This window comes from Cynoglossus semilaevis, chromosome 19, assembly GCF_000523025.1.
Source record: "Cynoglossus semilaevis isolate Cse_v1.0 chromosome 19, Cse_v1.0, whole genome shotgun sequence".
NCBI lineage: Eukaryota > Metazoa > Chordata > Actinopteri > Pleuronectiformes > Cynoglossidae > Cynoglossus > Cynoglossus semilaevis.
This window is the reverse complement of record NC_024325.1, coordinates 7433095-7449889: the sequence shown is the minus strand read 5'-3', so window position 1 is coordinate 7449889 and position 16795 is coordinate 7433095. Positions and strand designations below refer to the sequence as shown.

The following is a 16795-nucleotide window of genomic DNA, read 5'->3' as shown; positions in this document are numbered from 1 at the left end:
TTTTTAATTTGGGATGTCAACTAATGTAAAATCTCCTGCCATTAGAAGAAGTCTGTTCAAATGGTGGCTGAGGTGCTATAATGGAGTTCTTATTTAGACCACATTACCCACTGCATTAATATAATGTCATGAATAACTGGACTATTTTTGAAAGAAAACTGCGTGCTTTAAAAACTGGGTCATGATCGAAATACTAAGAACACGCACGGGTCCTTCTTCATCATTTTGGAACCTACACTTTTGAGGTAATAATTGCCCCGATTGATTGACAGGTTTAAAACCCAAGTCCCCACTCGATGCCAGCCGGGGGGAAATTAATTCAATTTGTTGTTTTTAAGCTCATAGAAAAAAAGTTGAATAATAAGCAGATGTTCACTGACTGGAATTCAGCCTGACCTGCTTTCTCTCGCTCTAGTTTTTTCTGGTATTGGTTTTTCTTTCTTTTCATCATCAGATTCTTGTGCACACACATCCAGTCTTCTGCTTTCATCTACCAAGATTTTTTTTACATTAGCATACCACAGTAAAAAATGAACATAGTTAAAAAGTAATGAATTCATTTTCAAAAGTGAATTTCCATTGTTGTCACCAGGAAAACATGCATTAAGTGGGTTTGACTGCTACACCATATAACCTCACATTTCTATAAGCATCCAAATCTTCACATTGTCCTCCCTGACATTATATTTATGGCTTTCTCCGCTGGTGGATGACACATCATCAGCATTTTAAACCTTGCCTCCCACCTCAAGGCACCTACGAGCATTGTCAGAGCCCTTTTCCATTATACACACAAGCTGGTATGAATAAAACCCACACCTTACTCTGAAGTGATCACACAGTGATAGTTGAGGAACAATGCTGTTCCTAAGCAACTGATCCTCCTCCATGTGGGGTTTGCATGTTCACTCTGTGTCTGCGTGGGATTCATCCAGGCACTCCACTTTCCTCCCACAATCCACTGTCATGCATCTGAGGTGGAGGGCACATCTCCCCCCGGCTAAATGTAACTGTTTGGAGGTGGTCTGATTAAATGGGTTCATGCATGTAGGTGTGCATGAAAAAGGCTCATGCAACCACGAAGGAGAAATCAGATGTTTGTAAGGCTTGGTCTTAACACCGTGCACATTTGTGAAAACATTGAGACTCCAAAAATATTGCAGTATTTGTGTTTGCATCAGGGTCGCAGCTGTAAAATATCCTGGATCTCCGGGGCACTATTAAAGTTTTCATAGTTAATATTGTTTTAGTTTACTTTTAGCTGAACTTTGACTGACTTTTACCTTCTAAGCTAACCCTAGGCTTTTTTCCCCCAATGTTCAGCACTCTCTATAATTTTTAATCACGTAAAACAAATTCTAAAATAAACAGTATCAATTTATAGTTGTTTTCATGGGGATGTAGCTCAGTGGTAGAGCGTGTGCTTCGCATGTATGAGGTCCTGGGTTCAATCCCCAGCATCTCCACTTTTTTGTCTCCATAGTGTAAAAGTGTTCACACCTGCCTTACAGATGGGTTTGATCACCAAAGCAATGTGATGTCAATCAAGTTCTTATTGTTTTTAATGATTAACTAATTTGTGGCTAGCTTGTGGTGATTAATTTATTCTTCTACATTCCTTTTTGACTTTCTCCTAGTGAGCTATTTTGGGTACATTTATATTTGACTAACTGACATTTTAATATGTCTCCTGCCCCACTTATTACCTGTTACCAGCTATTATTTGGCTTTTTTGAAATTTTAAAATACTGTCATAGTAAGTCTGCTATGGATCTTTCAACACTTTAATTATGCTGATATGGAATTTTATGTGCTCGCTCTACACACTGTTCAATTCATGTACATGTACTAAGTAATCAATGTTTGGGAAATATGTTAATTTTATTTTTCCTATTCCTTCATTTACATTAAGCTTTGTTAAGTCAAACATTCTTTAATTCAAAGGAAAAGCTCTGGCTGCTCTCTGGTTTAAAAGCTTGATCCACAAATTGCTTTTCTCTGCCCTTGAATTCCCTAATTTGATAGAATGTGAGTGTGTGAGTGTGCAGTAAATCATATGATAGTACAAGATATGCCTTTTTGTCTTTGTAATGCTGCCCATTAAATTGTCATTGCATGTCTGTGCCAAGCAGCATGGCAGCCTGGGAGTGAGCTGCTGCTTATGACTAAAGTGTAGGGCAGACAGACAGATGGAGCAAATTATTTTCACTGTATTTTCGACCTTGTTACTGTAGAGACGAAAGAGGTGAAACGCTGGAAAAAAACAAAAACAAAAACAAACCCACAAGATCGTCTTGTCATGTTCCGTTTTAATGGTCACTGCTGTGATGGCATTCCAAGTTTGTCCTGCTGCTGTCGTTCCTCTCTGTTTGTCTTGAGCCCAGAGGCTTTGCCCTGCCCTCTTTCTCTCCCTCTCTCTACTATCAATTATATTAACAGGAGCCTGAAGCTTCCTCCTAGTATGTTTCTCCATTTTGTGACAGGAAACCTTTCTGTTGTTACTTTATGGCCTCCTGCTACATTACTGCACTGCACGGGTAATAGAGCTTACTTTCTATTCCACTCCAGGCTTTGCCCTGCAATCCAATTTGTCTCTCCAACACCAGGCATTTCCTGGTGACAATGAAGTATGTTTATGGCCGTGCTGATGTCATCACATTTCGTTTGTCCCTCATCTCGTAGGGCACAGCTTACAGGAAAATGAATTATGAAACACAAGGGAAAGGATGGATGTTCTGCAGTTAACTTGAAGCCAATTTGCCCTAACATGAGTTGACTTTTGTTTCCGGCTAACTGGAGACACTCCAGCTCCAGAACCTGTGTTTTCCATCTTGGTTTCACTCATGTTAATTATGTATGACCAGTAGGAGGTTTGTGTAGTTGTCTGGTATATCAGCTTCAACTGTGATTGACACAGGGCCAAAAATAACATAGTAAGCTGTCCTGAATTCCTGGTCACACATATCTAAGTTCTAATGTATTGCCTACCAGTGCATGCTGAATCATCTGCTGAGCCAGAGCCTTTAATCATTAATTGATTTAGGAACAGCTCAGGTGGAAATATGCAGCAAATGCTGTATACATGCAATCAAATTTAGATGTATGCTTCCCAAAGGGAGAATGAAGAGAAACTAATAATTTAACTCTGTATTTACGCAGGATTCTTACCTGCAATGTCGGATCATTTTTTTATTGATATGTATTTTATGGTAAATCTGTCACATTGTCATTGTCTTTTTTTTAATTGTGTGATATTTGTATTTCTTTATTTGCTTCTTCCTTCCTTCCTTCCTTCCTTCCTTCCTTCCTTCCTTCCTTTCTTTCTTTCTTTCTTTCTTTCTTTCTTACCTTCTTTCGTTACCTCAAGACTTTTATTCTGAAGGTATCATCGTATGCGGAAGTTGAAGTATACGTCATTAGTGACGGTCTGAAGCGTTAGCCTAACTTTCGCTTTTCATTTTAAAAACGTATGTGTCATGGCCACATTTTTTGGTGAAGTTTTGTCAGTGTTTTCTCGGGCAGTGGAAGATGAGGACGGCGAGGAGTTAGTGGAAGACGAGGAAGATGAACAAATTCGCAGAGAGTTGGAGGAAAAGAGGTAATTAGCATTAGCTAGTCTGCTAGCATGATGACAAGTGTTCGATCAGATTAAATGTAGTACAGAATTCCAGAAGTACATCCAAGAACACTGCAAAGGTTTCGGAAACAAACGTACACAGTGGTCCATTTGATGCTTTGGCAGCTGATTCTGTATCACAGCTTATTTGATACGCGGCCAGATTTGGCACTGTCAAATACCACATAGCCAATTTAAGTTTCACTATGCAAACACCAGGTTTTTGTTAAACTTGTACTGCGGCACTGGTACTACAATGGTGGCACTACAGAGTAGCAGAACCTCTGGACCGTTTTAGTGCTGACATTAAAGTAGCTGAGCCTCCTGAGAAGAGCTGGCTCTTGCCCATCCTTAAGACAACATCTGTGTTGGTAGACGAATCCTTCTTGCTGTGTGATTGGTTAATAGTAAGTTTGGGTCAACATAAATCCAGTTAGTGTGGTATGTTAAGTACAGGACCTAAATCACTTAATTTAGCTAATATATTAAGTACGTACATTTATTTGTTGGCTTTAAAATGTTTATTTTACCCTCTATTAAAAAAAACATGCTAAGCTAATTGTTCTTGACATTTTCACATACACAGTGATTTATCCTAATACGAGTTGCTTTTCATCAGGGAAGTTCATTTGCACTGGAACTCGGAAGTGTCTGAATCACTGCAGTCTGGAAACAAGTTGCAGTGTTCCGATTTCATTCTTGCTGTGGGACACAATGCTGCCAGTAAGTAACTCTTTTAAATCACCTCACCTGTGATGCATGCTCCTAACCAGCACACTACAGTAATACACAGTACACAGTAATATTACAGATCCAGCAATACCTAAATTAATTATTTATTCATTCATCTTCTACAGAGTGTGACTGGAACTTTAATTGGAAGTTGGAACAAAATGCCTTGACGATATAATTATTACTTTGGAGTAAATTTATATAAGAGTCCATAGAAATTAGTGTATCATAAAGGCAGATGATTTTGTGGCAAGGTTTTAAGTTATCATTCAGTGGACCACACACCTGATAAATGCCAGATGATTGCAAAACTGCAAGCTTTAAAAAAAGTCCTTTGGTTGTATTTCTAATGTACCAGTTTGTTCTTTAGTGGTCAAAGTAGATGTATTTCACTCTAAACGTGATGTTAAGCTGAGTAAAAACAGCGTTAAGCCTTCAGTCTAGTTTATTGACTACCAATTATCTGCTGGTTGGCTAATTATTTAAATAGTTATCTGTTATCATTAGCAAAAAAACAAGTGTTAATCATCTGCAAAATGTTGAATAATATCAGAGACAACAGATGATTCACACAAATTAAACAAGGAGTTTGTTTATCTGCGATTCACACAAATTAAACAAGGAGTTTGCCATCTGTTGTGGAAATATAATGTGATCTTTCTCTTCAGGCTTTCTGTCAGTGTACGTTCTCACCTCTTCATCCTGGGAAACCGTGGGTCATGTGTCAGTGTGGAACGAGAGGACAAAGGCTTCAACTGGTCAGAGCAGCAAAGAGTCAGCGTGTGTTTTTCACAGAAACAAAGACGATCCTTCTGTGAGTGCCTCACTGTACTAAGAAGCTAAGAACGTCAGTTCAGTGTTTGTGATTTTAATAATAATTCTGTTGAGTATTCAGTTTTTTCCCTGGTCATAGACTTGTATTAAGAGGAACTTAACCTTAATGGGTTAATAATTTGGCAACAAACCAAAGCTGAGGGAATAATATCATGGCTGCAGAACTACAGCTAAAAAAAATATAAAAGCAATTTGAATGACAGCCTCCGTCACACTTCTATAATTTCAGATCTCCGTCTAGATTTATGTTTTTCATCACATCTAACTGCACTGTCATTTACATCATAAAGTCTTAACAAGAATAAAACATGAAGCCCCGCTTATGTTATAAAAGTTTGAAAGTAGGCCATGACACGAGGGATTAATGAGCCGCGGCAGCCCACTGTTCAGATTTATAACCAGGTCGTTTTCACATGTTCACAGGTGTGTGTGTTTTAATCAAGATAAACATAGTCGGCAGCCGTGTGTGATGGCAGCGTGCTGCTGAGAAAGCTTCAGATTTATCACACACTTTTACGCCTGCTGCCTTCACGTGGTTGCAGAGATTTAATGAGCACGAGGCGAAGCCTCACTCACCTTGTAAAGCAGCTGTGCACAACCGATACTGTGAGAAAAGAAATCACAAATTAATCTGAAGATATCTGGGGAATTTACTCACATTTTTGTGAGTATTTGTTTGCTCTTATTGGACCTCTTATTGGAGAGTTGAAAATGTACACTAAAAGAGAAGAGTGGGAATGACCTGGAGTCAGCAATTATAGCCAACTGGACAGAGCATCTGTGTGTGTGGAGAATAATGCTAATTATGATCAAATCTGTGATTTACCATAACGATACCAGTAGAATTTTTATTAATTGATTAAAATAAAAACTAAATATATAAATAGTATAATAGTAAGATGGTTAGACATTTTGGAGATCCAGCAAAGTCCAAGTGTTTGTGTTCACCCCTGAAACACAATATTGTGAAGAAAAAGGGTATTTAAATCTTTGAATTTAAATTGCTTACAAATAAGAGATTGCAAATACAAATGGGCATCTGTCTTTAAAGGTTGAATATTCAGAGGGTTTAGTTAAGTGTTAATGAACAAAGAGCGTGCAGCTCTCCCTCTGTTCCCTGCAGGAGGTGCTATAATTGCAAATTAAAAGCCCTGGTCTAAACTTGATGTCACACACACACACACACACATATCTATACATACACTCTCAAACGCCTACATCTTTTAGTGCCTAGATTATAATATTGTGTCTCCATTTAGGGTTAGAGTCCGAGTCCGAGCTGTGATATTTTTAATGTTATTTGGCCAGTAGTTCTGTTTAAGAAGTTTTTAAAATCTTTTTTCATGTTTGACTTCACAACTGTTTTGTGGAACAGGGAGCCAAGGCTGTAAAAACTGTAACTAAATATTAGCTAGAGAACAAAAAAAACCAAATCTAAACCGCAGGACCACTTAGTTTGACTTGGAGTTTCTGTTCGATTTCTGATCATTTTACTATCATAAAACATCTCTTCCATTACTTTCCCTCTAAGGTTTTGATATGCCAAGTGTTTTGCTACATCGCAGATGACCAGCTTTTTCAGTGGACTGAAAAGGTAAGCTCTGCTTCCTTTTGGAATGTTGCAGTGAAAATATAATACCTGAAGGTTTCCCCATCCTCAGCACTTTTTAAGCGCAGCAGTAAAACCACAAGGACATGATTATACCATATGGAGAATGATATCATTAGTGATGTGCTTTGGTGTTTTGTTGCTTTCACACAGAGAAACAACTTCCCCAACAATCTGTCATCACTGCAGCTGTTTAGCATTTAGAAAATATACATATTATGCTTGGTGGTTAATTTATGTATTGAGCCGTAGCTGAAGTGAAGGCAACATTTTTTTTGTTTTTTATTGATAATCTTTCATGATGGCTGTATTGAAAATCTGTAATACACTGTATTTTTGTCTGTCAGTTGGTGGTTTAGTATTTGGATGGGCACATGTGTCTCCACAGTGCTTAATCCAAAACTTCATGATTTAAGTCCTCTCAGTGTTGACAGTTTAATGTGCGTTTTCTCACTTTACGACACATATGGGTTTTTAGGAACGTCATGTATTCTCTGACTTATCTTTCTCTATTCCTGCACTGCAGCCATATGGTGCTGAGGGCAGCAGATAAAGAGGCCCATCACAGAAGGAGGATAAATAGCTTATTATAATGTTTTGGATCTGGTGCTGTCACGTTGTCGGCGATCTCTATTTTATATCTCTGTGTATTTACTGACATTAGCTTTGTTCCTGACTCAGAAAACGAGCAGTGACCAAGCAACAGCTTGCGGGGGATTAAAGTGCAGCTAATATTAGCCACACGGCTGTTTTCACTGTGGCATAAACAGTGTGACAAAGTTTTGCAGTAAGAAAAACAAACATGTCGGCATCACAATATGTTACACTGAAGGAGGAACAAGGGTGATTTGTGGTGTTGTGCTTTTCACGTCTCTGTGAGATGGAGAGGAGGTAGAAAGTGCGATAAGATCAGGTAATTGATTTGCACGTTTTTATTTTGCATTTCTGAAGGTGTAAATTGACTCTCGTTATAGGGTGACAGGGTGCTGGAAGCGTTTAAAAAAATAGTCAAGTGTCACACGATGTGAGCATCTCATAAATCTTCTTTAGAAGCTGCAGAAAAGCCACAGAATCGACTGTTTTTATGTTGTGCAAGGCAAAGCATGGGTGGTAGCTTCTAAAGAGGCTGGAAGCTCCTTAGTTACTCACTGTCTGTTTTGGTGCAATGATGAGATTGGCTGCAGCTCCAGCAGCAGCTAAATAATTGCTAACTTCTCAACTACTCAACTGATATTTGTAATCAAGATGGATGCACTGCATTGGATTGCGAAAATAATTGAGGCAATTCTGGAGGTATGTGGGGGAGTCTAACCAAGTCCTCGTTAGATGTATCTAATAATGTATCCAGTGTTTGAACTTCATCTCACTGTAATAAAATGTCTGTTGTCTGTTTGTCCCTTCGAAGTCATATGTTGGATTGTTGTTTCTTTTGCAGGTCTTTGCTTGTCTTCAGCACAGAGGGTTAAATGTGACAGTGCTGTCTGATTGCTCTGTGACTGATTACATGACAGCAGACCATCTGTGCACTAGCTCTGCCCCATTCCTGCGTTCTCTCCACACTGGTGTATTCAGTGGCCGCACTGCCTGCCCATCACTGGAGCAACCCAACATAATCACTGGGCTCTCAGCTTCAGGTACTGTCACTACACACTTAGTTTCACTGTTGCAGGTGTCTTAACTTAGCATATGTGCTACAGATGGTAGCAGTACATTTTAGTTTTACAAAACTGTCCAGCATTAAAAGTGACGCATATTCTCTTGTGAATGGAAGAAAGAAAGAAGAAAGTGAATTATTTGTCATTGTGACACAGCACACCACAGCACACACAACAAAATGTGACCTCTGTTTTTAACCCATCACCAAAGTGTGAGCAGCTTATAAGAACCCGGGGAGCAGTGTGTGGGGACGGTGCCGTGCTCAGAGCACCTCAGTGGTAACTTCACAGCTGGTGGACTAGAACCAGGACCCAAGTCTGCTTCCTTAACCACTAAGCCACCACTGCAGCAATACAAATATTACTGTTCAACTACATTATGCTTGGGTTGATTTTATTTTATGTGAAATTAAAGTTATTTTATTTAAATACTCATATTAATTCATCGTTTTGCTTATATTATCTAATATTGCAAAATTTTGACTTTGCAAGAATAAGTCAACAGCCAAAAATTGTTGTTTCCATGTCCTGCAGGACTGAGAGATTGTAGCCTTTAAACTAGCTAATTAAACAATAAAGACAAAGGTGACATTCAGTGACTTAACCTTGTTGATTTTAGGCAGAGTTGTGTTTGATCAATGTTGTATCATCTGATGCTACTTGAGGTTTCTGATGGTGAATCTTTTTTAAAAAATGTCCATTCGTTTGCACCCTTCCTGGAAAGACATTAGACTGCAGAGCTTCTCACAGTGATCACTTCTCTCTGTGAAGTAATAAAGCTAAGTGCTGCACTACACAAGAGTATTAGTCTCTTTGTTGTGACTATAAATCTAACTTTTGTCAGGGTTCGTTCTCTACGTTTTCTCCTTGGAAGTGTCCTTGAACAAGAAATCAATTCCAAATTTTGTGCTTAGTCCTGGTGTGTGTGTGTGTGTGTGTATGTGAGAGAACTGGAACAACCTTCGAACAAAAACGTCTGCCAACTAAATGAAATGTGGCTGCATTAGGCTTCCCTCCACTCTCTGGGAACGTAATCCTGCATTCAGATTTGGTCAACTTTAGCCCTGATGCACTTAAAGACATTGGCCGTTTCAAACAAATCCATGTGACCCCTGAAAACAGACCCCTGGTCACTGATCATTGACGCTTTATTGATCTCACTGTAAACTGTCCTAGCTTCACGGATTGGGAATATTTTTATAATATATGTCCTTTTTTGTACTTTTGTAGATTAACCTTGTTTTTTCTTCTTTGTGCTGTTTCATTAGTACTGAATCACTGCCAGGTTTACAGGATCGCTGCTGTTGTTTACCAGTGTTACAGTGATGTCAACGGCCCCGACTCTGTCTCTATGGAGACCTTCAAGCCTGCACTTGCCAAACTTGGAAAATCCATACAGGTTAGACATTAGACTTTTTTTTCTTCTTCTTTTTATCCCCTTTTATATATTTAAACAAATTTTAGAAAGGTCAGACTGGTTACAATGAAGAACAGTATTATATTAAACATATTACATTTTTAATAACCAGACCAATAGTTTTATTTGCTTTATCTAAAAACTAGAGAAATTGTTTCTTCAAAAGAGTTCTTACAATTCTAACATATTTGCTGTTTTAAGTGTAAATTAAATAAAATTAAATAAAAAGTCAGATGCAGAAAATCATTCCTAAGACAACTGACAAACATGTAATAATGATGATTACAAATTCATTAAAAACATAGCATTAGACATTGTATGCATTATTTTATACAAATGTAATGATGTCTTTTTGTGTTATTTAATGTATTTACCTTTCATTGTAATTCCTTGTTTATAAAATAATGTATTCTCTGCATTTTCTCCTCCCTACAGCTAGACTCCTCTCCCAGCACAGATGTCCTGCGAAAATCTGTCCAAACCACTGACATTAAGAGTAACCTATATATCTGAATATGGCCAGATTGCACACTGTGTGGTGCAATTAAGTTACAGTTCACTTGATTAAATACTGTCATTTTTTAAAAATAAACTACTTAAATCTAAAAAAAATAGATGACCAGCTCATGTTTGATGCTTTAATTGATAATTAAAAGATACATATTAATTAACTGATACAATGCCTGCAGGAGGTTTGCCCTGAAATTACTATATATACCACTGTAGACTTCAGATTACCCAGGTGTTTTTAATGTAGAAACTGAAGAAAATAGGAAAGAGGGTTTGAAGAACTCTGGAAAGATATATTTTATATTGTATTACTCAGAATATCACATAGATGTTTATGTTTTATGCATTTAGTAAGGTTTTATGCATTTCAGATCAGTCATCTGTAAAAATCCAACAGATGATGGAAGGCATGGGCTTTTTCTTCTGTCAGCTTGTTTTTGTTTTTTCACTTTATTTTTTCCTTCTTAATTTTATCATTTACATTTGAATTATTTACTTGAGCATAAGGTCAATGTTTTATTGATGGCTTAATACATTTCCAACAAGATAATTTTAAGTTTTGCTCGCCACCAACTGATTACAAACGACAAACAAATCATGTGTATTGTTGTTTGTGCTCCTTTCTTCGTGGGGGCAGTAGTGCGTAACAGCTGACGTGAGGCTACACCACGAAGAACAAAGAGAGCGAAACTCAAACAGAGTTGTCGAACAACCGAAGGCCTGGGCTTAAATGGACAACAATGCTTTCTCTTTGGTTAATTTATAAAGGCGAACAAACAGTATGCGTAAGAAATGTTCCTAACCCATGCGGTATTTGATGTCTACGTCTGAAACACCTTGTAAGCGCGTCAATCTGGTTATGAAAGCTAGTTGCTATGAATGCTAGCCGAGTTAAAGCTCAGACCCACGGCCAAAACAAAGGCTCAGTTAGCAGTGAACAACAGCAACGAGCCTCCAGAACCAATCGATCTAACAGAGTGCTGGCAGAAAGGAACCAGGCTGTGGCAGCAGTTGGAGCCTGGGTGGAGGACGGCCATGATTTCGAACAACACCCCTCTGTAAGTCTAGTTATTAACCTGTATATCTTCGCAATGTGTAATCAGTATACACCTTAAAGGCGTTTTCCTCCTCGTATACAAAACACACCCCATTTTATTAAAGGTTCGTGTGTCTTCGCCAATTTTATTTCTTAACACATTTAATCATTAACCATAGTTCCATATTCTTAACGTACACTGTGTATGTTATGTATGCATATTGTGTTCTTTGCAGTTTTATTTGACTTAAGTTTCGATATTCTGCTTGTATAGTTACACAAAAACCTAAACTGTTCTTCTATGTCTTGTTTTAGACTCTGGCTTCGATAACTGAGAAGCTCCAGACAGAGAGGAGAAGACAGAATGAAGAGAGCCTTCGTCGTTTTCAGAATGATGTGCGCCACCGTGTGGCACTGCAGACCCAGCTCCTCAAGAAAAGACAGCAACTTCAGAGTGGACTGGTGGTAATGAAAAAATGATTGTATTCATGTCAAGTAGTGCATATTTACTAATCAGGGTAATGGACTTTCTGTGTTGTGTCATTGTTATGAGTCGATGCTGTAAGTGAAACCTTCTTGTTAAAATTGGTTATATTCAGGTGAAACCTGGCAGAAGAATCTCAGAACATTTGGACGTCAAGTCCCAGCATGTGCCTCTTGGGGACGCGGTGATGTCACAAGGAGTTACTGCAAAACACAAGTTATTGCAGCAGAGTTATGAAGAGGTGAGAGGGGTTGGTTAAATTAAGATTTCACATTATTATAGTAGGTCACACCGCACATGTAGGTACAAGGGTCAAAATGTTTTTCTTCTGGCTAAAAACTTGAGGTTTCCTTAGGCCTACGTTTGGATGTGTCCAGGACAGCTCCTGGCTGCTGTCTCAGCAATTTGTACATGGGTTACACAAATGTGCGTCTGAATTGTGGCTGTAAGGACTTAGTGTTCATCCTAGTGACAATCAATCACACAGTACACCAGGGTCCTGAAACAGTACCAACAGGTTATAAAATGAGACACTATGACTCACTGAATCATGATAGCCTCTTTTTCCAGAAAGAAAAAAAAATCTTTAATATATTAACTTACTAAAACAAGATGTTTATAAATCTTAACAATGACACTTTTTAATATAAACAATTCATAAATTATCACATTCATATTGCAACATAGCCTGTTTTAATAAATGATGAGAGATATAACCCCTCTCTTAGTTTGCCCTTTGCCACAGTTAAAAACATATTTCAACCTACTGTACTTCCTCCAGTCACTTTGTTCACACCATCACAAGTCACTGTGAGACTGTTTCTGACAGTTTAATGTGAAAACCAAAATTGACAAAGTCGTGAGCTGAGCCTCATGTAGCACTGGAATAACAAATGTGAACACTCACTGTTAAATGATCCTCATTAACTTTTGATAACTATATGGGTTAACTAAAATTTAATTAGTTGTATTACATACTACAGATATTTTGGCCTTATACAACTACAAGTTGTCCAACAGAATAGAGCAGATATGCATATTTACAAAATTATAAGTTAGTAATTTAGACATCACTGATATAACTTTATCCTAAACTCCTAAAAAGTTTAATATTGTATCAATTAAATATTGGAAAACGTGCTGCAGTCTCCCATTGTCTTGTTTAAGCATTGCCTTTACAGCATTCATTGTCTAAGGCAGTCGGAATCACTGCATTTTCTTCCTGTGTGAGTAATAAAATAATGTGACTATGAATAATCTGCAGTGTTATTTGTTTCCATGATTTTCCAGGCAGGTGAAGGCACGAGGCTCATCAGACATAAACTGGCTGCCTGTCGCCACAGAGAAACAGCATCAGACCTTCCTGGGGGGAATTGGAACATGTCTCCAAACAGACATGTGAGTGTCTCACAGTTCTTCCTCTTTATAATAATTTCCTTTAGGTGTTGGAATGTTGCACAATATGACAATAACTTCCTCTGTGTCCAGCAGAAAAGTGCACACCATGTGGTCTGGACAGAGCAAGAAGTGGAGGATGACACTTACACAATGGAGGAAGGAGGTTGTCTTGACTTCAGTCGTCAACATAAATGTCCCCTTGTTCAGCAGAGGGTTAGTTGATTTTCAGTGTTCAATAAAATTTAAGTAATTTTGAAAAAAATAATTTTGATTTGTTTTGCTGTAGGATATATGACAAACAGTGCTACATATACCTCTATTAAAAGTTCTTGAATAGATAGATATACTTTATTGATCCCAAGCTTGGTCATTACGGCATAATAATAAAAGTAAAATAGTTTTACATTATATGTCTGCCAGTAGAATGTGAAATTATAAGTATTTATATGTAAAATTCGTCATAATAGGTGTAACAGCTTTTCCCTCAGCAGTTATTGGCCTTTTCTCAGATGCTTTGCACTTTTTGCTAACAGGATTTTAAAAAGTCTGAAATTCCCTCTGGTTGTTTCCTTTGTAGGCAAATAGTTTTAACAGTTGTGTTGCTTTATGTTGTCAACATTAACCAGGTTTTTAATTTAGTAAAACATTATTTTGAACCACATCAGATTCCCATTAGAAGAAAATGGAGGTTAAAGCATGATGGGAAATAACTGAGTGAAATCTGTGGTACAAACCAAATCAGAAGTAGTTTTATTTCCCTATAGAACTGAAATAGAGTTAGTTCTAAAAGAAAGGGTACAAATGACGAAGATACCTCTGTTGCTTCCATTACTGTTACATATCCAAGCACAAAAAACACAGAACAAAAAACTGCAGTCTAAATTTTACTATAATTATCTTCTCTGTATTGCAATTTAAAAATGTTGGTGCTTCCTGGTGTTACTACTATTTAACTTGACCCTCAGGTATTGTATTATATTTTTTTTAAATCACTATAGCAGACTATTACTGTTAGTATTTAATTTTGATAAAAACAATAGTAAAAACTTTAATAAGAACTTTGTGCACTGTAGACAAAAACAAACATTAATAAGCTTTATCATTATAACTGTCTTAAGTGCAAAACTAGGGGCCGTATAATAGCATCTGACATTTTTTGCATAAACAATAAACATAGTAAACTCTGTAATAATTGTTCGTTTCAGGACAGAAGACACGTAACGTGGGATTCTGACAAATTACAGCCTGATTCTGAATCCAGCCTCAAACCCACAAAAATTCTTTGGCCAATGAATGACCAGGAGGAGCTGAAAAGACAGGTATGTATTTAATATTTGCATTAACATTGCCTTGTGAATACTTTTTACATTTAATCTGCTTATCTGTGCAGTGGCAATCTCGCTTCTGGATGAAACGTCGTCAGTTCATGGACCACGAGAGAGAGCAAGTGAAAGAGAACATGCAGCACAGGAGACACCTGAAAAGGACAGAGAGGTGATGGTGGACGTACCACTTCCACCTATGTAGATTATTTATATTTAGTATACATGTGCTGTGGTGGTCAAAAGTCATCACCATCCTATTATTTTGTCAGCTATGGCCCAATATTCTACATCTGTGTTTCTGTATCAGCTTTGATTTAGCTACAATACTTTCTGTTCAAACCTGACTAAAACTCAGACATAAGAATCATGATAATTATGTGATTATTCAGTAAGAAGGTAATTGCTCAGACATGTGTGCCTCTAATAGGATCAAGGCAGAGAAAGAACAGATTCGTTTGGAGGAAGAAAAAAAGTTAGAAGGTGCTCGACAGCTCGCAGCAGCCAGGCACATGCTGGAGGAACGGGAGCTACTGATTCTAGAACGACTGAAGCTGGAGGAGGAAGAGAGAGCTGCTGAGCTGCAGAGGACAAAGAAGGAAGAGAAACAAAAAGAAACTTCCAGGTAAATAATAGAGGACTTTATGGGAGTGCTTGTTAAATGGAGCTCTTGATTAGTTTGTTCGGGGTTTAGTTCCCCAACCAGTGACTTCTGAAGGACATGATAGGTTTGAAAATTTTAGGTCAGTGTTTAAATTAACATTACATGCCTTTAAATATTTAAAGCAATTCTAAAGAACAAGGGCTCATTTAGGGCATAGTATATTACACAGCAACATTACATTTTTTGGTCAAAAATAAATTTATGTTTCCCAACCAAGTGATTGGTGGCGGTCTTTTTAATTAGTCAAACAATTATATTATGGCAATGTGTCATGTGACCGCTTAGGTTTTTAAAAACTCAGTGTGATGACTAACCAGACCAGAACTTAGATCTGTGTTATTGCTGCAACAGAAAGAGAGAAGCACAGTCTTAAAAATATGTAATGGCTTCATAAGGTTGAATGTAAAAGATGTGAATGAAACTCTGCAGGTACGTTGATGCTCTGAGAGCACAGGCGAAAGAGAGACTGTCTCAGGAGAAAGTAGAGCTTCCTCCTCTCTGTTGCTGTGCCTCCTCTTTCTGGGACTCCCATCCTGACACTTGTGCTAACAACTGTGTCTTCTACAACAATCCCAAAGGTACCTACTGTAAACACACTGTCAGCTGCTTTACTTTCTGCAGTGTACTCACTAAGAATGTGCTTCAGTGAAACAATAAACAACAGGCTTCACAGTTGCTTTTATTCTTTCATTCACAGCTTATGCCCAGGCGTTACACTCTGCGATGATGGGCTTGGGTTTTCAGTAAGGGAAACGTACTAGGCTGGAGTCGAAAATGCCATTGAGGAAGAGAGCTCTTTTCTATTTGTTAAGTCTGTCAGTCAGGTAATACAAATATATGCACAGTGTTAGTAAAAGTACAACACACAGTGATGAAGATTGTATTCTTTATTGTCATTGTAACACAGGGATACAGCGAAATTGAGCCTCTAGGCAGCTTTTTAAGATGATATTTGAGGTGCAAACAAAAGCATCTAGTCCAGCTTAAACAAAATGATCGTCTCTATTTGACTTAGTTGATGAAAACAAAGACTTGATACCTGCGAAGGTAGACTGCTACATCATTCCTTGTTTACGTTACTGTGGTTTTTAGTGTCAAAGAGAAATAAACTAAATTTAAAGGTAAATGTTTAATTGATAAATTATAATGAAAAAACACTACAAAACAGTTTAATTTCATTTATTTTAAATAGTAATACAATGATATATACAAGGTATCTACAAGATAGTGTTGTAATTGGTCACACATTTTGGTAACAAATACTGTTACTGTGTATGAATTAATGTAGGTGTGTGCTGTGTGTGTTAATATATTTTTTAAATATACCATTTATTTTCTTACTTTGAATTTCTCTTGTAAAATGTGACACTATCATAATAATGATAAAAATATATTTATTTAACTGATGTTTACTTTTTGCACTTGCATAATTATAACCTAATTGTAAAACATTAAAAAAAAAAAAATCTTATCTGCAATACCGCGATGGTCCCTTTGTGTTGATTGGGCGCTGTTGAG

General features: G+C 37.5%; 2 protein-coding genes and 1 non-coding gene across 4 annotated transcripts; all 3 read left to right on the top strand.

Moving 5' to 3' along the window:
* The first annotated feature begins 1394 nt into the window (after positions 1 to 1394).
* On the top strand, positions 1395 to 1466 carry trnaa-cgc (transfer RNA alanine (anticodon CGC)). Its single transcript has one exon. It is a non-coding gene; the product is annotated as a tRNA-Ala (tRNA).
* A 1927-nt stretch (positions 1467 to 3393) lies between these two features.
* On the top strand, positions 3394 to 10475 carry psmg1 (proteasome (prosome, macropain) assembly chaperone 1). The gene is made up of 7 exons (XM_008332651.3): positions 3394 to 3598; positions 4236 to 4339; positions 5017 to 5162; positions 6714 to 6776; positions 8227 to 8425; positions 9715 to 9845; positions 10299 to 10475. The coding sequence occupies exons 1-7, from the start codon at positions 3477 to 3479 to the stop codon at positions 10374 to 10376; spliced, it is 843 nt and encodes a 280-aa protein (XP_008330873.1). The 5' UTR covers positions 3394 to 3476; the 3' UTR covers positions 10377 to 10475.
* A 150-nt stretch (positions 10476 to 10625) lies between these two features.
* On the top strand, positions 10626 to 16754 carry ccdc15 (coiled-coil domain containing 15). 2 transcript variants are annotated; one of them, XM_008332650.3, is made up of 10 exons: positions 10626 to 11431; positions 11725 to 11874; positions 12009 to 12134; positions 13184 to 13291; positions 13385 to 13504; positions 14497 to 14610; positions 14682 to 14785; positions 15044 to 15238; positions 15707 to 15855; positions 15975 to 16754. In XM_008332650.3, the coding sequence occupies exons 1-10, from the start codon at positions 11249 to 11251 to the stop codon at positions 16022 to 16024; spliced, it is 1299 nt and encodes a 432-aa protein (XP_008330872.1). In that variant the 5' UTR covers positions 10626 to 11248; the 3' UTR covers positions 16025 to 16754. The 2 variants fall into 2 exon arrangements, with proteins under 2 accessions (XP_008330872.1, XP_008330871.1); XM_008332649.3 differs by having other exon boundaries at positions 13382 to 13504.
* The last annotated feature ends 41 nt before the right edge of the window (positions 16755 to 16795 follow it).